Source organism: Lytechinus pictus, chromosome 5 (assembly GCF_037042905.1).
Source record: "Lytechinus pictus isolate F3 Inbred chromosome 5, Lp3.0, whole genome shotgun sequence".
Classification (NCBI taxonomy): Eukaryota; Metazoa; Echinodermata; class Echinoidea; order Temnopleuroida; family Toxopneustidae; genus Lytechinus; species Lytechinus pictus.
The window spans coordinates 41553922-41578536 of record NC_087249.1 but is presented as its reverse complement, the minus strand read 5'-3'; the positions used below and the strand labels follow the sequence as shown (position 1 = coordinate 41578536).

Genomic DNA, 24615 nt, shown 5'->3' with positions numbered 1-24615 from the left:
AAGTCTACTTCACAATACTTCAGCAACGGTTCCCAGACAATTCTGGACAATTTGGGTGTCATACGAGTTAATAAACTCAATGTGTAATGTTAGGGATTTATGCCACTATTGGCTCTCCATAGTTAAACCACAACTTTGAACCAGGGTTTTAATTCAAACCTGAGTTCAGAATACGGGCCTCTATATTTTAAGTGAGAATCAGACTGCAAGAGACCAAAACGAGGAAAACTGTGTTTTTATTGAAGAAAAGCAACGAACCACACATCAAATATCTACTCTCAGCAAATTGGATTTTACTCTTGAAACAATGTTATCTCCTACATGTATGTATAAAAATAATCACGAATTCTGCAAGTCACAAGCATTTATCTGCACAAGTGCATGACATCTGGACACATGCATGATATCTGAAACTTTAATAGGGGCAAAGTTTCAGTCATAAAGCACATATTTAGGCAATAATGGACACACAAAAAAGGAATCTTATTTGAAACTGATTGATACATAGTGAGTAGTCAAAGTGGCAGCTTTACAGTCTTCTAATAAACATCCTACCGGTAAACCATCTTTTATACACGTGAATTCACTTGACTGGTAATTCTTGTCAAAACTAGTCTCTTCATTGACAATGCCATTAATGCTATTTGTTAACCATGAAAACACTTAAATAGGGGCAAAGTTTCAATCATAAAGCACATACTTAGGCAATAATAGATACACAAAAATAAATCTTATTTGAAACTGATTAATTAAATACACACTAAGGCTATTGGACTTGAATATACAGAAACATGAGCAAGATAATCTGACAATCTAATTCATGAGTTGCAGTGAATCCCGGCATGATTCTAAAAGCATGGAATATGAAAATGTCATATTTTCACCCACAAAAAGGAAGATGGCTCTGAACATACGCTGAATCCCTCTGTTCTTCATACTATCTCTTTTTGACAGAGAATATTGTAACTGATTTTTTTCATGTAGCATATGCATATACAACTTGTGTTTCATGACACACATTTCCAACCAATCGCTTAATTGCATTGGCCAATCAATACTGTTGCATGCCCAATTCATTCAAAATATTGACCTGGAAACGATTAGAACTGTTATTTCATATTAACAATTCATAGGAAACCTTTAGCATTACAGGGACCAGTTTTCTAATGGTCAAGAAGAGGTGTGATTTGGACTGTATTCACTTCTTGCTTGTTGATTAGATTTATCTTAATAAGCAGCAAACTCACATCATCTTAAATTTCTTGCTTATATCTTTCTATCGTTAAAATACTACTTTTATGTCTGCTAATTACAAGGTTATTCACCCGTATCTTAACGTTTCTAATCTTTACTAAATTCTAATAAGGATTAAGAATATTTCAAAGCCAAGAAACAGAACAAACTTCTTGTAAAATAAAAAAAATGTAATTTGAATTCAATGCTCAAATACCTTTTTTCCTTCTCTCTCTCTTTAAAATAATAATAATAATAATATGCAACATTTATCTAGCGCTTAATACAAATGTTTCAAAGCGCTGCATACCATTTCCCCGGCTTTAGCACGGCTACCCTGATCGGGCGCTCGAGCATTCAAGGAATTCCTTCCTACCGGGTACCCATTTACTACACCAGGGTGAAGAGTAGCAAATGTAGATAAATGCCTTGCCAAGGGACGCGAGTGATGTGGTGATATTTGAAATCCAAACCTTGTGGTTCAAAGTCCGGAGACTTATCCACTGAGCCACAACACCTCTACATAAAATATTTAATGCTGCTTTGTATAATCATGTCAATACACTGTAATTTTGTCATGATTCCATGATTACGTTTTTATCTGATCCATAAAAATTGAAAGAAAGAAATTAATCTTATTTAAGCCTTTACTAGCTGTAGAAAGGAAGCTGTGACAAATAGGTATTTGGAGGTCCATCCACTCAAACTTACCTGGTTCATCTTGATAGTAATGTATCTGAGCTTTACTCGACTGCATCACTACAAAGCCAACCTCTCCCATATATCTTGGAGGCCTGAATATCATGAGGGGGAGACAGAAAAAGAGGGAGATATCATTAAAACATGGTAAGATAAACGTAGAGAATGAGGAAGGTAGAGAAAGAGAGAAAGAAAGAAGGACAGGGGAGAAGGAGAAAATATATATATGTAAATATATGGTAATTAAGAGAAAAGAAGAGGGGAGAGAGTTAACAAATAATAGTCTAAATCTGTAAGGGTAATCCTACCATGATATAAAGCTGAATTTATTAACTGCTACATATATCTAGAGGAAGATATTATTCAATATTTCAATAAATTTCCATATCTATAATAAGAGAATAATCAGTTTGCAGAGTACAAATCACTTTGTCACAAATTGAGCCACTTTGAAATTGTGGTAATTGCCTTGAAATAAAGGCTGTAAAAGATAGCCATCTTAACATTTAGCTCTTGATTGTTTTTATTATCAATACCATTAGTCTCAAAATCACAGCAAACTGCTAGAAAGCAGTCAATGCCCTCGCCCAGCGGTGGCAATAGTCATGGCACAATGAAGGACAACTACAAAATATACATCTACAAAGTCCTTACTCACACCTTTAAGAGCTCAATGTGACATTCTCAACAACAAAAAAATGCTAGCAATGTATATTTGTAAATGTAAGGGGGTCGACTAAATCTGTTTAATAAGTAGAAAAGGGTTTCAGGTCTCAGAACAAAATGAAAGACAACTTAAAACAAGGAAAGGTACATGTTTTAGAGGCATAATAGGGTGACACTTACTCATCGACGGGTCCTTCATACTTTGGACTTGGTGCTAGGACCACCTTCAGCTGCTCCGCAGTGCATTTGACCTCATGGGTGAACCTGTCCCATCGACACTCAGGCTCTCGGGTGGTGTAACTCCCATGGCAATCATCTATCCTCAGCATGAGGACACTGGGCACCAGCTTGTTGCCAAACACAAACCGACCCTTCAAAGGTGAAAGTGAATTACCATAGGTGATAGTCTTAAATATTGACTGCCAAGAGGTTGACGGTGGAAATTATCATTCCCGAAGTGATAGCACTGAAGTTTCGAATGCTCAAAAGGATGACCACAGAATTTTTATAATTTTCAAGGTTATAGGATAAAATATTGACTGCTCAAGAGTCTGACGGTGGAAATTATCATCCCCGAGGTGATAGCATTGAAGTATTGCATGCTCAAAAGGATAAAAATAAAAATTTTATCATTTTCAAGGTGATAGTATATAAATATTGACTGCTCTTGAGGATGACAGTGGAAAATATCATTCCAAGTTGATAGAATATAAATATTGACTGCTCTTGAGCATGGCAGTGGATATTATCATTCCGGGGGTCCGTTGCATAAAACTTTTTACCTGAGAAAACTCAGGTTGTTTCTACCGGAGATTTTGCCCTGTGTTAAAGTCAATGGCAGAAATCAGACTAACCTTAGTTTTCAGTTTTTACCAGAGTTTTCTCAGGTAAAAAGTTTTATGCGACAGGCCCCTGGAGGTGATATTATACAAATATTGACTGTTAATGAGGGTGACAGAAGAAATCATCATTCTAAGTTGATACTATATAAATATTGACTGCTCTTGAGAATGACAGTTGATATTACCATTTCCAAGGTGATAGTTATTGACTGCTTATGAGGATGATGGTGGAAATTATCATTCTTGAGGAATAGTAACAAAGTATTGACTGCTCAAAAGGATGAAAAAATAATTTTTATCATTCTCTATTGAAGTGATTGACTACTTAAACGAGGATGACAGAGAAAACTATAATTCTCAAGTTGATAGTATATGAATATTGACTGCTCCCGAGGATGATGGTGGAAATTATGATTCCCGAAGTGATAGTATTGAAGTATTGACTGCTCAAGAGAATGATGGTGGAAATTTTTTATCATTCCCTAGGTAATAATTTATAAAGATTGAATGCTAGTGAGGATGACAGAGGAAATTATCATTCCAAGTTGATAGTGTATAAATATTGACAGAGAAAATTATAATTCCCAAGTCAATAGCATATGAATATTGACTGCTCCTGAGGATAACTGATAATTATCATTTCCGAAGTGACAGTACATATAAATATTAACTGCTTAAGAGGATGACGGTGGAAATTTCCATCATTACTAAGGTGACATTATTAGAATAAATGTTGACAGCTCCTATGGATGACTGTGGAAATTATCATTCCTGAGGTGATAGTATAAGTATGTCTGCTCCTGATCACTATGTAATTCATCATTCCTGAGCACACAAATAGTGACTGCTCCTGAGGATCATGGTGGATATTATCATCCCCGGGGTGATAGAATATAACTACTGACTGCTCCTAAGAATGAAGGTGGAAATCAGTGGCAATCCAGGTAGGGGCACATCCCGCCCGTGCCCCCCTCCTCCCCTTTGAGAGTCGTAAGAAATATTGGTTAGGGGGAAAATCAGTGCATACGCAAGTGAGGAACTTTACTTTGCTTGTCAAATTTTTCCTGACATAAATTACTATTACATTCATTTGGAGTGGAGACCTTTTTTTTTTTTGGGGGGGGGGGGTCTTGTTAATTTTTTTCAATACAAAAATGCCCCCCCCCCCTTTGGAAAACCCTGGATTTTCATTCACATGGCGCTTTTCTTACTGGCCTTTTATCACCTCCAGGCCTTGGCAAAAGCTGGGGTGATTTTCACAAAGGAATAACAATAATGGTTACTTTGCCAGTATGGTAACTACATGTACTAACTACCAAGGAAATAGGACTTATCAGCCAATCAACAGGTCTATTCATCGTGTTTTTGCTACTTACATCGGTGACTTCAAATTTGATGACACCAAAGAAGTCTCTCCAGGAGATTCCTGCAGCATCATGCCTTCTCTGTAGCTCATTTCTCCCATCAGTGCTAAAAAGACAGTATTCACAGACAATTTACAAAATAAGATATAAAGTCAGTGCTACAAAATTTACAGATAATTGGTCAACAATGAACAGAATAACGGCGTGTTGTCTACAGAGAATCGTTAAACAGTATTACCCGCGTAAGTATCCAGAATTCCGGAAAACTTCCCTGTAGAAACAAACGCGATGCGGTTTATTGATAAACCGCATCGCGCATAATACGGTTTCTCATAACCACCTCATTGCCGTGTTAATCCGTTTATTTGCGACATGGAATGCAACTAAATCGGATTATTCGCTCTGTAGAAACAGGTTGGTTTAAGGGCGATACGTTTTTTCGATTCCGGAAAAGATAAACCGTTTTATTTTTACGATTCTCTGTAGAAACACACCGTAAGATACACCGTCAGTGCTAAGGAGACAGCATTAATTTACAGACAACTGATCAATATTTTATACACTGTCCCATATGTGATTTCAGATTTCATGATTCCAAAGTCAGGTTCATAGGTAAATCTGCTAGGTCTAGATCTATGATGATATGGTCAACCTTGATTTTAAAAGACTTTCTCATGAAAAGTTTGCTTGAAGCAATTACAGATATTACAGCGCTTACAACAACAAAAGAACACATCAAGTATAGATTGAAATTGTAATCCTAAATCTCTGGACTGGAAAAATGAAATGTCTTCAGTCCCTTTTTAAATGAAGGGAGAGATGGTGATTGTCTGAGTGAAAGATGTAACTTATTCCAATATTTGGAAGCAGTCAATACAGTGAAAGTCCTATCCCCAGCCAGTTTCTGTGTAATTTTGTACGTTAGCCGAATTGGGTCAATGGAGGCTCGTACATTCCTGCGAGGGGTGTACAAGGTCAAACAATCATTTAGATATTGAGGTGCCTGTTCGGAGATGATAAGGCTACATTTGGACATACTCTGTACTTTCTCTGGTCTCGCTCTCTCTACGTGATACCATCTCTGGGGGCAGACCGAAGGCCTTCTCCAGCTGAGCATACAGGGATGTCCTGTTGTAGAGGTGCACCTCACAGCTGCTCAGGAATACCGTCAGTCTCGTCTCACATTGTGATGTATCTGGGAAGATGAGGAAAAACCAATAATGATGATGATAGTAGTGCACTGTTTTATAGAACACATCACATTACGATTGCGTGCTTGTTACCATAATAGCTTGATGTATGTTTCTGTTAACTCAACAAGACAGTTTTTGATGGTTTTGATGTATCAATTAGATCGGAAACATATATATGCATGTGTTCATGATTGAACTGAAAAGAATGCCATGTTAGCATATTTTGGATAGATTGTCAACTGAAAAAAAGTCAAAATTCATGCCTCCATTACTGCCAGATTAGAAATATAATGCACACGTACATGTATAACATTTTAACTTTTCATATAAGAGCCTGATACCTTTGACCTTGTGCCCTAAAAATATAGTCAGATAATTGCACGTAACAGTTCTTACAGTTCTTAGGTTATCGCAGGAACTAGATATTCAAATATGTCTATACACATGACCTTGACTTTGCTCATAATTATTCATACCCAAACTAATCAGAGCAATGCCACTCCTATATACATGTATGCATACATCCGACCAAATTTGAAGTTGATTCATCAAAACAGTAGAAACTGCAAGAACCAAGACAGGACAGACGGACAATACAGGAACAAAGCCCCCCCCCCCCCCCTCGCGGCAACCACCTTCAGAAGATAGAGGAATTAAAGCTGTAAAATAGTTAAATGTTGTGATAATTTAATGTCATGACAAATTTGACCTTTGACCCCTTATGTTGAGCAATGACCTTACCTTCCTGTCCTCCTAAAGGAGTGTATGGCCTCCACCATCTGAAGATCAAAAGTCCATGCTGGGCTCTAAAAGCAAGCATGAATAGAAGATTTTTTTTAATATGATTAATAAAATAATAATAATAGGCATTTTAATATATAGTGCCATCTACCTAGAATTATGTAATTTGAGGTGCACTGATATTATTATCATTATTATTAACCCAGCTTCAGCTCGAGATGCCTTTCTGCGTCACTGGCTCCAAGGAATTAATCCTGCTGGGGACCCATTCACCTCCCCTGGGTTGAGAGCAGCAAAATGTGGGTAAATTTCTTGCTGAATGAAAACACGCCATGGCTGGGATTCTATCCCACGTCCTGACTGAGAGACAAGATTTGTAACCGTTTGACCAGGACGCCCCCACATAAAGACATCCTCAACATCATCATGACACGTCAATAACAATGATGATTTTACATAAACAACAAGATGCTAAAATAAAGAATCATGTCTTACTTAATATAGCAAAGAGGTGTATTTACACAAGCATAAACGATAACAATAAGCCAAGCATTGACTATTTTGAAAGAATGTTGTTTTCTTCGGACACAGAAGAAATGCACATCGCTAAAAGGAAGGGAAAGTTGTATCTCCATCAAAGAAAATGGACATGTATTATGCCACTATTTACTTCCAATCACTGCTAAAAAAGATGGTGATTTTTTTGTTGGTCTATACATGTACATGTACCTCTTTTTTCTATACTTACCTTTTATATTACATAAGCAATAATTGTACATAACGAACCTTAACTTATTTTGTTATATACATTACTATACTGTGTAAACACAAAAAGTATGAATGTATCCTTATTGATCTATATTTTATGTTTTATTGGAAAGAATCAATAAAATACTATTAAAAAAAAAAATTATGATGCTGGTGAGAAATACAGCAATGATTCTTATTCAAACAGTTCAAGTGATTTTCATTGATTGATTGATTGATTGACATTAGATTGAAAATAAAAATGAAATTACTGCACAATAAAGTGCAAGAACTCAGTATAAAGTAATTTAAAAAGGTCTGACATAACTAATTAATTACAGATCGCATATAAAATTACAAGTACAACCTCATGGTTAATCTGAAATGGGATATTATGGCAGCTGACATCTGTAAAACATTTTCTACCAAATTTGAATCTGAAAGTTGAATATTATATGTGAAGTGTAAAGTAAGGAACTATACATATATTGGATGTCTTCTCATTTCAATTGTCAAGAATCAAACATTTTACCTTGTAGACCTTCAATCAAATTCAATTCAGTTCATTTATTTTCCTCTTTCAATCTTTTCATATTTACAAAGATAGTACAATTTACAACATATATCCATTTGGACAATACAATAAGAGGCAAGAAATCGATAGGGAATCAATTAAAAAGCAGAACATGTACATGTAGGGTGAAGTCTCTCGACCTCTGGACTCCCAACTACTGGCAGACACTACATCCCTGACATTTATATATTACATTTTACACTATGAATTACATTGCATACATTCACTTTATCGCAAGGGTTCACCCCTTCCCATTGATAGTCTGCAGGTACAGACCCTTACTGACAATTTCATTAAAAAAAAACCTGCTAAATTTGAAAAAGCTACATGTAACCTGAACCAAAGTCATTCCCTTGTTTGCAAGCCAAACTGCAGCGAAGGGGGCGTTGCAAATTACATGACACAAGTAGCTCCCAGCAGACACATCATGAATTACCCGTTCTTCATTATTATACATGTACATGGATAGCGTGACAAGCATCCTGTAATGTAGGTATTTGAATGTCTGATGGAGCCTGAAATTATCAACTGACCTTCTATTGCGTCAATGCATGAGAAGAGTCTGTAATCATCATGCTTTGTGTAGTGTAAATCACAAGGCCAGTGAAACTGAACACCTTGGTAAACTAGATCAGATTCACATCATACAATTGTATTGCTCATTTAAGAAATAAACCTGGGCCCCATCTTACAAAGAGATCGGATCAATCGCAACTACGGACAGCCAGCAACGTCAACATATAAAATGCTACGTCTTTGTTCAATATGTGTATCCATAAATTCATTGATTTCTTGACAATTTGGTGTGTTCTCCTTTGTTTACAAAGGACATTTTACAAATTTCCTGTAGCAGAAATTATGACACTGATGGATTTCCAGAGTTACGATTGATTGGATCGATCGTAACTCTTTGTAATACGGAGCCCAGGTGGGTGTTTCATAAAGTACATGTAGTTCGTACATGGAAGTTAAGAGCGACTTTAAGAATGACTGGTGAACGTTTCTTACGCTCTGAATAATCACCGATGAATATCTAATGGTGAACATCATTTACCACAAGAAAGGATCACCGGTGGTTCTCTATGTCACTCTTTACTTACAGTTGTATGAAACACCCACCTGCTTTTATACTTTAACAGCCACCGGAGAGTGGAAGTTTTTCGAGCATGTCAGGTTTAAGATCATACTGACTCGATTTGAAGTCTATTATCGAACAGAAAATTAGGTTCGCAAATCTCATATTACACAATTTTTCCATGCATATTTTTTCATGTGGATCATAATTCAATCCTATAAAATAGCCTTAAATTATGATTTTGTGGTGTCAAACACTTATATATTTTAATCTCTGCATGCATGCAGTCATATATTATATACATATAGACCTATTTACAAACCCTCAAGAAAAATAAAGGCAAGGTATTAATAAAAAGACATTACTTCCTTGTTATTGGTGGCTCTTCATTGTTTTGCAGTTATTAAAAATGAAATGAAAATAGCTCCTATTTGAACTATATACAGTTGAGGCCAGAAGTTTAAATACACCCAGGAAATTCGAAGAAAAGTTGACACTTGCCAAACATCATAAAATTTACTGTATCTTATAAATTATTTGTGCTATCATGACGAGTTTGATATCAAACAAATGAGTATATCATGCCCCTTCATCATGTTGCTTTATCATCAGGAGCTGAAAAATATTTAGGTGTCATTTTCCCCCAAAATCTTCATATTTTAGACAAATTAAAAATAAAAACTTGATAAAAACATTTCATATCTGTGCTAACTTCTTCTCAACACAGACATTTCAGATTACACTTTTTTGTTCATTGGTTATATATCATGATAGAAAATATAATATAAATCATAGATTTGACATTTATTTACATGTATTTCTATGAAAAGAATACATTTGGCACAAATATTACTTTTTTTCTTCAAAGAAAATTCCACCTGAAATATACTTTAATCCCAACGGCATCCCAATCATGTGAAAGAGCTTAATACGCTCTTTCACTTGATACCAAATTCGTCATAGTAGTATTTATATTTTTGAAGATATACAGTAGAAAATTTTACAATGTTTGGCAAGCAAACAAATTTCACTGAATTCGATGGGTGTATGTAAACTTTTGGCCTCAAATGTACATGTGCACAAACAATTTGTGTTTCAGATCAATAGGAAGCAGTCCTATTCCTGTACATAGATATTCTCAGTTTCGAGTGATTCAAATATGGAATGTACCAGTAAGATGTAGATGACAATTATCACCATCTATCACACATTATTACTGAAATCCAACACTGTTGTGGTCGTAAGTGCCTAAGACCACAGGGTATGGGTAGCTTGCACGCGCGCGTCCCAAAATGGGGAGATCGCGAACGGACGGCCGTACGTTCGCAAGGGGCCTTGCCTGCGTGGAAGCCATTTTCATCACTTGAGAGTCGACCGGTGCGAGACGAGGACGTCTGTGATTAGATAATATCTACACAAATCAACCTTTGCTTCGCCCTTTCGCCCTTCGAGTTTCAACTAGCTGCAGCAACTATACATCACACCGATAGCCATCTACAGCAAGAATACCAGTAATATCTACAAGTTACTTTGGGCCTGCTCTTGGGTTTATCTTTATTTTCACCGTGCCTTGCACCAACTCCTGTCTGGTGAGTATATCAAAAGTTTCCTTCTGTTAACCCCACTTTCCACCCTCTTTCCCTCACAGGTGATATATACTTATTATACCTAATTTTACCACAGTGGCGCTTGCGAATCTTACTTTACGCGAATTGGCATCCCATTGGGCTTCAATTCATTTTCATTTTTCATTTTGAGTGTATTTCGGGAGTGTTTTGCTTCCTTCGTGAATTTTCGGAAGGGGGTAGGATCGCACGTGTGATTTTCCATTTGCTGTGTGTGGTGTGCATGTAGTGCCGTGTGCATGCGAGCGAGTGTCGTAACTCACTGCAAATCTTGGTCTGTGGATCTATCGTTGCAATTTGCAAGGCGGGAAACTACGAAAGGTAGTTTATTTCGTATTTTTACATAAAAATTGGAGTGTTTGTCGTATATTTGTGATTTACGAACACGTGGTTCGAGATTGGAAAATTCCGTTCAGGGTTTCCCATAGTGCCTTTGCGCTATGCAAATTGCTATTGTTTCGAGTCATGTGCGAAACCTGCGCCGCCATTTTGCGTAGATTTTTTCCCATTGACTTTGTACGCGGTGTCTTGTGTGGTAAGGTGACTATCCTTGATACGTCCCGTAAGCCCACACCTTGCGCAACGCGTCCCAAGTTATTTTTTCTTTCGGATTAAGTCCTTTACAAAATTAAACAAATTTAATCCCACCTTTGCGGTGATTGTTATATTAGATTTATTCCTGGAGAATTATTCTTATCATATTTGAACTCAAGATATTTGTGCTGAATTGCGAGATTCTAATTAATTTTCCAGTCTTCCATGTTCTATGCTTGAATTCCTGTGTGAGTGTGTACGCTTGTCGAGGGTGCATTCTGATTGAGAAATTTGCATTCTGGAATTTATTTTTCCATAAGAAGTTCAGGGCAATACTTCTAAAAATATATCTATGAATATTAACAACTGTTATAGTATTATTGCTACATGTTTTGACACAGATTTCTGACTAAAGTTTCAGTTTGTCAAGATCGATTGGGAATATTTTTTTTAGATCAGAAGCAAGTTGAAGATTCAGATTTTAATGCCCCAAATTTTGGATTTATCCAATCAATTTTCTTGAAGGCAGCCGATTTTTGGCAAATACCTTTTTTTTGCTCCTTTTTTGGATTTAGACTCCAAACTAGATTTTGAGTGATATTGGTCACCTTTCTGTGTCAATTCATACTCCATATACTCTGTTGCGAGAGCTTACATAGGCTTATATATTGTAATGACTGAGAGGTTTTCATAGCAATTGTTAACTTCTTGGACTTTTTATAGGCACAGCTACAACCTTTGGAAATAAAGCAATTTGTTTTTTGATCAATTTGTTTAAAAACAAAACAAACAAAAAAACCCTCAAAACTATCCGTTTTTTGGATTTGACCCGTATACCTTGAACTTTTCCCTTTTCAATATTTGGGAATAAGACTTAGTGACATATAGTGTTCTGTTCTGTCTTTAATTATTTTCCTCACGATGGAGAGAATTAAAGTGAACATATGTACAGAGGAAGAGTTGCGAACTGTCCCTGGGGTGGGTGAGAGAACCGCGGCAGTTATCTTACGCCGTCGTGACGAATTTGGGGGGCATTTATCTGTAGGTCATCTTTTGGATATTCCCACATTAAAGAATCTAGACTTACATCAGATATTTGATTTTACGTCTGCGGAACGATCGGCTAGGCTCCAAGTTCAGTCCCCTATTCCATTTGCCGCTGATTATTTTCCTCCTCCTGTTACCCGTTCGGTACCTGCGAGTATGAGTCCTGAAATGCCTTTGGATGGGGGGCTCTTAGATAGACAATCTATGGGAAGCACTAGGCAGTATCCCACATCCCAGGTTCGAGGTGATGCAACCCAATCTAGGGCTTATAGCGTAGGACCCAATGCTAGGAATACCCAGGCTGGGACTCGGGGAGAGGCTGGTCGGATAGGCAATGTAGGTAGGGCACGTGGGAGTAACTCTCACAGACCCAGTTATACCACACCCTGGAACATGGGGGGGAAGGCAGCATCTTCAAATGTCCCCAAGAGTATCAGCTATGATGGGAGGGGAAGTTGGATGGCATTTATTCAGAAATTTAACAAATTTGCGGATAATGCACAATGGACCACTGCGCAACGGCAAGATAACCTTTGTTGGTGTCTGCAAGGCCGTGCTAGTGAGGCTTTTGCCGCAGTAACGCAGCGCGATCCCGGGATAGATTATTTTGATCTCTTGGGGAAGTTAGATCGTAGGTTTGGTGCGCGGGAGCTCCCTGAAACATCGCAAATTGAATTTCAATATGCACAACAGAAATCAGATGAAGATACTGTTGAATGGGCAGACCGCGTATCCCATCTTGCTATGAGGGGTTTTCCGGAATTACCTGATAATTTTCTCGAGCAACAATGCATAATGCGTTTTTGTCAAGGGTGTAGGAATAAGGATGCGGGGCAGAGGGCGCTTAACATGAAGCCTAGTTCGCTAGAAGAGGCAGTGGGAATTGTTCAGTGGACTACCCATACATCTCGGTTAGTGCATGGGAAAACAAGTGAAAAGAAACCCGCCGTTAGGCAGACTTTCGGAGAAGAAGTTTGGGGGGAGGTGTCCATTTCGAAAGTGGGTAGGGAGGAGTCAAAACCCTATACTCCAACTCGTAAGTGGTCTTCACCGTCCGCGCAGGTGTCTCGAACACAATCAAGTCAAGTGTCGAGAACACAATCCACACCTAAGTATCAATCTCAGGGGGGCAGCGCCCAAGAAGAACTCCAGGACAACCGTCTGGGTTCACTGGAAAACAAAATAGATAGGATGGAGGGACACATATCAGAGATGCGGACATCAATTAACAGGCTGACCCAGGTCGTAAATGCCTTGTCCGCTCTCGTAGTAAAAGGGGCTGCGGAAACATCTGCTACTAAATCACCAGCCCGTACCCCCCTTAGGTCCGATAAATGTTTCAGGTGCAACCAAAGTGGGCACTTTCAATCGGAATGCCCATTAAAGTCTCCTAAAAGTGTATCCTTTGCGTCCTGTGACCCAAACTTAGAGGGGTTGGAAACTTTGGCCGCACTCCAGCCCAATCAGAGGGAGGCCGGGAGTCCACAGTAGATGCAAAATCAATCAATGTCAATGCTTTCGTAGGCACACAAAAGTTACCCCATGTACAAAATTCTCCCGAACTTGATTGTTCGTCACTTGGCATTAAGGGCGGAGATCCATCAAATGGAACCAAGGACTCCAGCCCAAATTCTGACCGAGGACTTGCCTCAACTTTAGGGGGTAATTTGGAATGCAAAGTAGAAGAATTGGAGTATGGAGGTGACAATCCAGAACCTATTAATAACACTATTAATGATTCTAATGACATTTTGGAACCTGATATTTCGGAACCTGAGCCCCTGACAAAAGATTTGGGCAAAGATGAAATAGTAATTTGTCAACTCAGTTCATCCTCCAGTTTTTCTATTCCCATTCAAGTCCATGGGAAGTCTATCTATGCCGTTGTTGACACTGCGGCAGAGGTTACTATTGTTTCGGATAGAGTAGTGGCAAAATTTCAAAATCCTCCGCCTGTTATCAAATCTATAACCTTTAATACCGCGGCTAGGGACATGAAAATGGCCGGAAAGTTGGTAGGCCCAGTAGAAATCCATATAGGGCCTCACATTTACAATGATCTGATTTTTGTTGCCCCTATTGTTGATGATATGCTATTGGGTGTGGACCTAATGTGTAAGTATGGGTTTTTGATTGATATTCCTGCCGCAGAGTTAGTCATTAGGGGAGAACGGATCCCAATGACCTTTGGACGCGAGCGCGATCACAGGCGCTATCCTGTACGATTGTATGGGACCACTTTGGTGCCGCCGTGGTCTGCAGCTCGAGTCAAGTGTTCTTGGGATACCAAGTTTGAGGGTGCAGTTTTGTTTGAACCTGATTGTAGCTTACCCATTTTATTTCCCCGTACTTTACATTCAGGGGATTCTGATTTCTTTATATATGCCGTCAACCCTACAGCAAAACCTGTTGAATTGTCAAAAAATAAGACTGTAGGAGAGGTATGTTTAATTTCAGAATTGGGAGAGCAAAAGAAAAGTTATGAAGAAACAGAAGAAGGACTTGTTATACCCCCCCATTTGGAAGCCCTATGGATAGATTCTGGGACCCATTTAGATAATCAACAAAAAGAGAAATTGTTGGGTTTATTGTGTAAATATAGTGATGTGTTCGCCCAACATGAATTTGATTTAGGTAGTTTTAATTTAATTGAACACCGTATAGATACAGGAAATTCTGTTCCAGTAAAACTCAAAATGAGACGTACTCCTATTAATTTTGTGGATGAGGAAAAGAATCATTTGCAAAAAATGATTGATGCTGGTGTTATAGAACCCTCTGTTTCAGAGTGGGCCGCACCACCCGTACTTGTTAGAAAACGAGACGGTGGGGTTAGATGGTGCATCGATTACAGGAAACTCAACGATGTCACTAAGAAGGATGTGTACCCTTTACCCAGTATAGAAGAGTGCATTGACACTCTGGGGGGGAATGAATGGTTCTCCAAGTTAGATGCTAATGCCGCATATTGGCAGGTGCACATAGACAAAAGGGATAGAGAAAAAACTGCTTTCATTACAAAATATGGTTTATTTCATTTTGTTAGAATGGGTTTTGGGTTATGTAATGCTCCCGCCACATTTTCTAGGGTTATGGATCTAATTTTGAGTGGTTTAAACTGGAATATCTCTTTAGCTTTCCTTGATGATGTTATTGTTTTAGGACGTTCTTTTGATCATCATTTGCAAAATCTTGAACTGGTTTTGGAACGTTTCCAGACATATGGTCTGAAGTTAAAGGCCAAGAAATGTAGTTTATTCCAACGTCGCGTTGAATTTTTAGGTCGCGAAGTTGATGCAGAAGGATTGCATTTGAGGTCGCAACACATTAATGCGGTTTTAGATTGGCCAACGCCAAAGAGTACCCAGGAGGTGCAACAATTTTTGGGTTTGGTGAATTATCACAGGCTTTTTCTTAAAAACTGCGCAGAAATTGCAGACCCTTTATACGCGCTAACAAGCAAGAAGCGTACTTTTATTTGGGAAGAGCAGCACCAAAGAGCGTTTGAGCAACTCAAAGAAGCATTGACTTCTGCTCCAGTTTTAGCGCTGCCAAATTGTCATGATTCTTTTATTTTAGATACCGATGCATCGCATTGTGCAATCGGAGCTGAATTATTACAAGTTCAAAATGGTGTCGAACGAGTAATTTCTTATGGTAGTTTAAGTTTGTCACCTGAACAGCGCAGGTATTGCGTAACACGCAAAGAGTTGTTGGCTGTAGTAAAATTCATACAGCAATACCGTCATTTTCTTTTGGGTAAGCGGTTTATTGTTAGGACAGACCACGATAGTTTGAGGTGGCTGTTAAACTTTCGCGAACCCCATGGCCAACTTGCGCGATGGTTAGAAGTTCTTAGTCAATATGATTTAGTCATTGAGCACAGACCCGGTAAGAGGCATGCCAATGCAGATGCGCTTTCGCGTAGGCCAGATCATTCGCAATCCGCTTGTGAGAATTATTCATTAGGTTTAATTCCAACAGATCTTCCCTGTGGGGGCTGTAATTACTGTGAACGGGCTCATAATAACTGGTCAGTTTTTGCTCGTTTAATTGATAATGTAGTTCCATTAAGCAGGCAAAAACCTGTGAATGATGATCATTCAGCGGACATGTGTGTATCTCATATGGACATTTTATTTAGGGAAAATGACCCAGAGATTATAGTCAACCTTGATAGTGGCTCATTTCAAGACAAGGGCAAATCACCCAAAAAAGAAAAAGAGGGAATGGAGAATTGTGAAATTCCTTTTGTTAGTAGCATTTCTTCTGATTCGGATTTTAAGTTTTTAGAGCATCAAGTTAAAGATCCTGTGTTATTTCATTTAATACAATGGTTAAAAGATGGGACTGAACCAGAAGAAGGTATTGTTATGTTATGGGGTGAGAGGCAGAAGGCCTTGTGGATTAACAGGGACAACTTTTATTTAAAAAATGGTGTTTTGTTCAAGAAAGGTGCCCCAAAAGATAGGATAGTAGTACCCCACAGTTTACAATCAGTCCTTTTAGGTCTAAACCATGATGTACCTCTAGCTGGGCATGCTGGAATAGACCGTACTACAGCTAAATTAAAGGAAAAATATTACTGGTATGGCATGACCGCGGACGTCAGGGACTTTATCGCTCAATGTGACATTTGTAATGTTAATAAGAAACCTGCACGGAAAGGGCGCCATGCTATGACTATTTTTCATGCCGGTGTACCGATGGAAAGGGTACATTTGGATTTTTTGGGACCACTCCCTAAGACAAAGCAAGGAAATGTCTATATTTTAGTTATAGTTGACCAATTCACAAAATGGGTCGAATGTATTCCCCTTCCCCTGCAAACGGCAGAAGTGACTGCCAGAGCAGCTGTTAATGAGTTTTTTACCCGTTTTGGTTGTCCTTTGCAAATATTCACCGACCAGGGTCGGAACTTTGAAAGTAACCTTTTCCGTTCCATGTGTAAACTTTTACACATTCACAAAACTAGGACCACTGCATACCGACCTTCGGCCAACGGGCAGGTAGAAAGGTTTAATAGGACATTAATGGATGCAATCCGATGTTTTATTAATTCAACACCAACTGAGTGGGATTTCTACCTCCCACAGCTAGCAGGGGCAATCAGGTCCACAGTAAACCGGAGTACAGGTTTTACTCTGAATATGTTAATGCTGGGAAGGGAAGTGATTCAGCCAGTGGATCTGATCTATCCTTTGCCTCAGACAGAGGAGCATATGCTTGTAGATGAGTACTGTTCTTCTTTGAGGGATTCGATTGGCAGGGCTCATGAGGCGGCGAGAGACAAGCTTCAGTCGGTTGTGAATACCAGGAAAAGAGACTACGACCTAAAGATAAGGCAAAATTCTTATGAAATTGGGGATAGGGTTTATTTCCTTAATTCAGGCGTAACATCTGGTAAGGGTAGAAAACTCAAGTCCCCCTGGAAGGGACCAGCCACTATCATCCATAAGTTCACACCTTATCTTTATCAAGTGGCTTATCGTCGAGCTACCTTCGTGGTAAATCACGACCGGCTGAAGATTTGCAAAGACAATAGTCCTGTTCCATCATTATCACTTCGGGGTAACAAGCATGAAAGATACTGTCTCTGTCGTCAGAAGGATGATGGTACTTTCATGATCCAATGTGACTATTGTTTTGACTGGTATCATGGGCACTGCATTCGTATATCCCAAGAGGAAGGGGAGGCTATGGATAAGTTTAGGTGCCCTGTCTGCAAATTGAGGCAAAGTTATGGATTAGATGGTTTTCATGTTTGCTTCGTTTCTTTCGACCCTGCAACCATGGGTGAAGATAATTTGAAATGCATTTTTTGTTAACCGTGATTTGTTTATTAATATCTGCCTGGTTAAAGGATGGCAGATAATCAAATTGTATTTTTTTTGGTTTTTCTTTCTCCCATTTGCTCAGGTATGGAGAACGTAGAGTCCATGGAAGTGGACGACGGCTTGAGCAAAGGCAAGGCCCCCGATGCTAACGACGTCGCGGGCGATTCCTTGGAGGCGCTTCCAAGTAAACCGGAAGTGTCTTCAGAGACAACCCTTGCAAAGGGTCCGGGTAACGCAATTCCCAAGGCGCCAATTGCTGGCACTCCCCTATCTCCTTCGAGGAAAGTGGGTAGAGTGAAGCGGGGAATTATGTGCCCCTTTAGGGGGTGTAAGGTTGTCCTCAGAAGGGACAAATTAGCTAACCACTCATTTAGGTTTCATTTACCCCTATGTTTTAAGATGGAATCCTCTGAGTCTTGGCAGAAGATGCGTGGCCTGCGCATCAATGCTCTGTTTACTCTTTCACAAGAGCTTGGAGTAAGAGGGCTAATAGGGTTGTTTGATTTCTTATTCAAAAGGTGGAATTGTTCGATTAAGACTCAATTTCAACTCGAGCTTGTCGATGACATGATACACCTTTCGAAAGAATATGGCTGGCATATACCTCCTCGGTTTAACTTGTCACCACCAAATTCACCGGCAATTCTCATTCATTGGCGTCCCTTGCTATTTTTGGTAGGCCAATTACCTCGCACCAGACAAATTTGGTTCAAGAACAGATTCTCAGTTCTCTCCGTTCCTTCTATAAAAAAGGAGCAGGTACCACCTCCCCAAGAATGTCAGCACAAACCAGCGACACAATCAGCGCCAATTGCTGCTCCACCAGTGGTGCGTACGTGCAGTTCTGAGATTCCAATTGCGCATTCACAATCTGCGCCAATTGCAATGACCATTCCTGCTAGTGCGGGCGTGGCAACCTCTACCTCGCCAGCAAGGCCTGCGCCAATTGCAATGACCATTCCTGCTAGCGCGGGCGTGGCAACCTCTACCTCGCTAGCAAGGCCTGCGCCAATTGCAATGACCATTCCTGTCAGTACGGGCGTGGCAACCTCTATATCAGCAGCGATGCCGTCAAGATCTGCGCCAATTGCAATGACCATTCCTGCAAGTGCGGGCGTGGCGACCTCTATCCCAGCAGCGATGCCGTCAAGATCTGCGCCAATTGCTATGTCTGGTCCTGATGAGTCAGGTTTACCTGCTCTAACAGCTTTTGACGCACATTATCACCCTGACCGTTTGAGCGCACATCTCGGGCATGTTACGGAAGAACAGTTAGCACCGCCCCGTGTTCCGGTCAGAGTTATAGGAGGCGTTATGAATTTTTGTGACCCAGGGACGTACAGCCAAATGCCGCGTTTAGTTGGGCATCCTTGGCATCTTGCTATTGGAATTCACCCTTCGCGCGCAGGTACATACACTGCAGACGATTTCGCATACCTTGAGCAGACTTTGTCATCTCGTCGGGTCTCAGGTATTAGTGAAGTAGGGTTGGATTACAATCTTGATCCAAGCACATGGGATTCCCAGATGCGTCTTCTAAATCGCATTTTAGAACTGGGCACTTTAGGTTATGTCCTTATTATGCACATTCGGGGACCTAAGGGAAACCCGGACCTTACTCGTTTGGTATACCGCAAGGTATTCAAGCAGGTAAGGTTGTACTGTTCCGTTTATCAGCGGATCCACTTACATAGCTTTTCGGGCGATCTAGAGACTATGAACGAATGGGTATCTAATTTCCCAAATTGCTATGTAAGTTTCTCCGGATTGTTGCGTGTATTCACGTCGGATCAGCTTAGCGCACTGCGGCACTGCCCGTCAGAACGACTGCTGATCGAGACGGACTCACCATATTTGCCCCTCAGGACTAATGTGGGAGTGAATACGCCCAACTATATTGGAGATATAGCGGCTGCAATTGCTGAAATAAGAAATGTTCCTCTCAAGGAAATTCTGCAGAGGACCAGCAGAAATTGTAGGCTCTTGTACCTAGGTGTACATGAAAGCAGCACCTAGATACAGGGAAGTAATTTTGTACATACCTTTTTTGTCTTTGGTTTGTTTTTCTTTTACAAGAAAGATCAGAGTTTGATCTAAATACCTGTAAAATTGCAATGAAAAGTGCAGAATGTGACAGGTAAAATATTGCAACAAATACAGCAAAGACAAATTGTATCAACTAATTTTCTGTTAGTACTTGTGCTAAAACTACACATGAGTACAAAGAAAAGAATACCTTTAACCTTATTTTTTATTACTAATATGCAGGCAAATTGTTTTTTAAGGGATTCCCTGGCAGTCTCGGTATTGGTATCAAGTGAATCTTGTGATCGCAAGTTTGGGAATCAAAATATTTCAAAAGTCACATAGATACAAAACCCCTTGGACCTTTACTTGAGAGCTGGTTAGATATTTAAGAAAAAAAAAAAATATATATTAGACTAAAAGATACAGACTTGTGACGTGTTAATCTACTAGTCCGAACACTTATTGAGGGATTCTCTTTCCTGATATTTAATACTAATCCATGAGCGCGACAGTAGATTAATATATGCGTTCTTACCTTATTTGGAATCATTGCGACCCGTACAAGGGCCATGATCAAATTTTTGGATACTACCCGCTTGAGGGTTTATTTTTCTATCCTTAAATTAAAAGGCGACAACGCTGTCCTAAAGTCGGGGGGAGTGTGGTCGTAAGTGCCTAAGACCACAGGGTATGGGTAGCTTGCACGCGCGCGTCCCAAAATGGGGAGATCGCGAACGGACGGCCGTACGTTCGCAAGGGGCCTTGCCTGCGTGGAAGCCATTTTCATCACTTGAGAGTCGACCGGTGCGAGACGAGGACGTCTGTGATTAGAGAATATCTACACAAATCAACCTTTGCTTCGCCCTTTCGCCCTTCGAGTTTCAACTAGCTGCGGCAATTATACATCACACTATCTACATCTACACCAAGAATACTTCACACCGCACCAGTAATATCTACAAGTTACTTTGGGCCTGCTTTTTGGTTATCTTATTTTCACCGTGCCTTGCACCAACTTCTGTCTGGTGAGTATATCAAAAGTTTCCTTCTGTTAACCCCACTTTCCACCCTCTTTCCCTCACAGGTGATATATACTTATTATACCTAATTTTACCACACTGTACATATACATGTAGAGTAAATTGCAATGTCCTGGTAGGCCTCAAAAATTTCTCTTTAAATGCATTGGTATACATCTAACATTCATGCTGAATAACAGCTGATTTTTTTTTCAACTAAATGGCAAATTTGCAATTAGAACTTTTGCAATCTGACTTTATATGATTGATTTTTTAATCTCAACTTGACATGTCCATCAAGCTGAGGAAAAAATGGACAGGGGAGCAGGAAAATTTGCCCCCAAAATAAGTGCCCTGGAAAACAAAAAGGAGCCCTGAAATTCCATTCTAGGGTCCAATGTAAACTGTATCAGATTTAGGCTGAGGAGCTTAAAAAGTCGCCCCATAATTTTATTTGAAAATTAATTTGTCTCTTTTTCCAACTTGGCGAGACTTGACAATAAAAAAAAGTCATATTATGCAATAAAGATAACGATATCAATAAACACAGCATTTACAATGCAACATAAACAATTCTGACCCAAATACAATAGACCCTGAAGTAGACATGACATGAGAAAGTGTTACGTCATGACTCAAGGTTGTGAATAGATCAGTCAATTATGCCTACCTGATTGTACAGTCTTCTGTCAAGTAAGCCACGTCATAAAACATCACCTTTCCAGACAAGACAGAGAATGAGAAGGAACCTAGTGAAGAGAAAAATAACAAAGGATGGTAAAGATCATCATTGTACTAGAGAATGTGCTTCCTCATCAAGGAATCATCAGGCTCTTTTATGGGGGGGGTCTTTCTTATCCCCTCCCCCTACACACACACTTCCCCAGGGGTGTGTTTCACAATGGGGTTAAATGTGACTAAGATTCATGCTTTAACGCCAATGCACACTTTATATACCCTATCTTAACTGGGCTTTTTCAGACCAGGATATACGGGGGGGGGGGGTCAATTTGACCCCCTCCCTCAGATCTCCGCCGCTGATTGCGCGATCGCCACGAAAATTTGCACTGGCGTAGGGCCAGATGTAAACTACATGACTGTATAGTAAAATAAATAAAAAAATAATTGTTTATATTTTTTCATTAATTAATTATGCAAATAAGCGTATGATATTTGCCCTAAATTTGGTTTTTTTGTGAACATGTATGTTTTTGCGACAAAGAGGCGCACAGTTCTGAAGTTACATAACACTTTGGAAGTGCATGTCAGACCCAAAATTGACTTTATGTACAACTCCAATGCAAATTCTGTAAGTAGCAAAATTTCATAAATTATTATTCATCATTTTTATTTTTAATGACTAAAAGCAATAAATTTCAGGTTATTTATGACGACACAAAATACTTATATTTCAAAACCCTTCCACGCTTCCAGTGAAGAAGTAAAATATTCTCACCAATCTTGAGATGGCCCTGCTTGATGAACTTATTGATGATCTTGGTGAGGAGGAAGCCAAAGACTCTGGCATTGTAGAAGGCCAGGTAGAGGATCCAGATACACGCCACCAGGGTCACCAGCAAGGTTATAAAGAATACCTGCCCAAAGGACTCGGAGGTATTACGGGGCGGGCTCAGGGTTGTGGTGGGTGTGAGGGTGGGCGTGGCCATTGACATACTGGCTGGGTGGACTGTGCTTCCGAGCACGACCACGAGATCACTTTGGATGTATATGAGTAGAGTGCTTTGAGGAACGCATCATACTTCGATTTGATTCCAGCTGGCTTCTCATTAGCTTGTGATCTGAAATTTAAGAGAGTACAATAGAACTATACAGTGCGTCCCAGAAAAAACGAAACCGAGATTTAGCGATGATTTATCATAACTTAATCACAAATACAATAGACAAATGACCTACCAATGTAAAGCTTAGAATCTCCTCTTTCATGTGATATTACTTAGATGATTCCTCATTCACGCATGAGTGAGCAAAAACAATTTGAAGAAAGGATACCAAAAACTCATTTGGCGGGGGGTATCTGAATTTCAAAAAGAAAACCACATGTCTTAAAAGTTCAATATCTGCTCTTTAATTTGATACCTCAATCACAGAAAATGGTCAAGAAATAACAAAGTTCTGGTTATTTGAAATAAGGCTTGAATTTCCATAATTTCATTAAATAAACTGTTTTCACTGGTTTCCCACAGAAGCTATCGCAAATAACAAAAGACTTAATGCATGGCTGATCGTAAACAAAACGGAGTGTCGAGTGAGTTTGAACGCTAGCCTGTAAAACCTCTTCATTTTATGAAATTATTGAAATTCAAGCCTTATTTCAAATAACCAGAACTATGTTATTTCTTGACCATTTTCTGTAATTGAGGTATCAAATTAAAAAGCAGATATTGAACTTTTTAAAAATGTGGTTTTCATTTTGAAAGCCAGATACAACCCGCCAAATGACTTTTTGGTATCCCCTCTTCAAATTGTTTTTGCTCACTCATGCGTGAAGGAGAAATAATCTAAGTAATATCAGATGAAAGAGAAGATTCTAAGCTTTACATTGGTAGGTCATTTGTCTATTTTATTTGTGATTAAGTTATGATAAATCATCGCTAAATCTCGGTTTCGTTTTTTCTGGGACGCACTGTATAATGAAGCAGGAAGTTGCAAGCCTAACAATATAAATAAACACACTTGTAAAAATATGTACATATGTCATGTATCCAGCGAAACATATCACAATATTCATAAGTAGTAGGAGGCGTGGTAGCTCAGTCTGTAGAGCAGGGGTTTTGGATTCCGGTGACCAGGGTACGATTCCCACTTGGCGCGCTAGTGCCCTTGGCTATTAAAAAAAGGCTTTTATCCTCATTACCAGGTCCCCCAGAGAGGACCTTTAGCCATCAGTCCTCTGGTTGCTTGCTTGCAAGCATTCATGCTTTCTTAGCAATCAGGTAAAAAGCCAGTGCAGATCATTAAGTAGAGGTGTTACATGTACATGGGAGAATTTGGGGGAATTACACACGAGTCTGGCGCATGCATTTCAAACTATATGACTATATTTCCAACTACATGTATATGACAAATACAAGCGAGTATATAATGATTTGAACATGAAATTTCTCTGTCAGTACCACAATTATTGATTATTCACTCGCATATTTTCAATAATAAATAGTAAAATACAACTTTTGTGAGTACAAAAAACAAAACATAATTCAGAAGTTTACATCCATTTATCACGCATAGGACCTTGCTTCCGAGGCAAAGGTACCAGTACACCCCCGCTAAAAATGGATGAATCCATGATCACGTCATTTGTCTGCTCTGTCTGAAAAATGCTTGAAAACCATATTTGTAATGTATGATTTGAACCAATATTTGACAGTGT

The 24615-nt window shown here is 39.3% G+C and overlaps 1 protein-coding gene across 1 annotated transcript in view; it reads right to left on the bottom strand.

The window, feature by feature from the left end:
• Positions 1-6817, bottom strand: part of LOC129261409 (bridge-like lipid transfer protein family member 1) — an 86275-nt gene extending 79458 nt beyond the window's left edge. Inside the window, exons 1-5 of the mRNA XM_064099510.1 lie at positions 6739-6817; positions 5843-5999; positions 4817-4910; positions 2779-2969; positions 1945-2027 (exon numbers count right to left, since the gene is read on the bottom strand). Of these exons, the coding sequence (XP_063955580.1) occupies positions 1945-2027; positions 2779-2969; positions 4817-4910; positions 5843-5999; positions 6739-6817 (604 nt within the window). The remainder of the gene's footprint in view (positions 1-1944; positions 2028-2778; positions 2970-4816; positions 4911-5842; positions 6000-6738) is intronic.
• Between the last annotated feature and the right edge of the window lie 17798 nt (positions 6818-24615).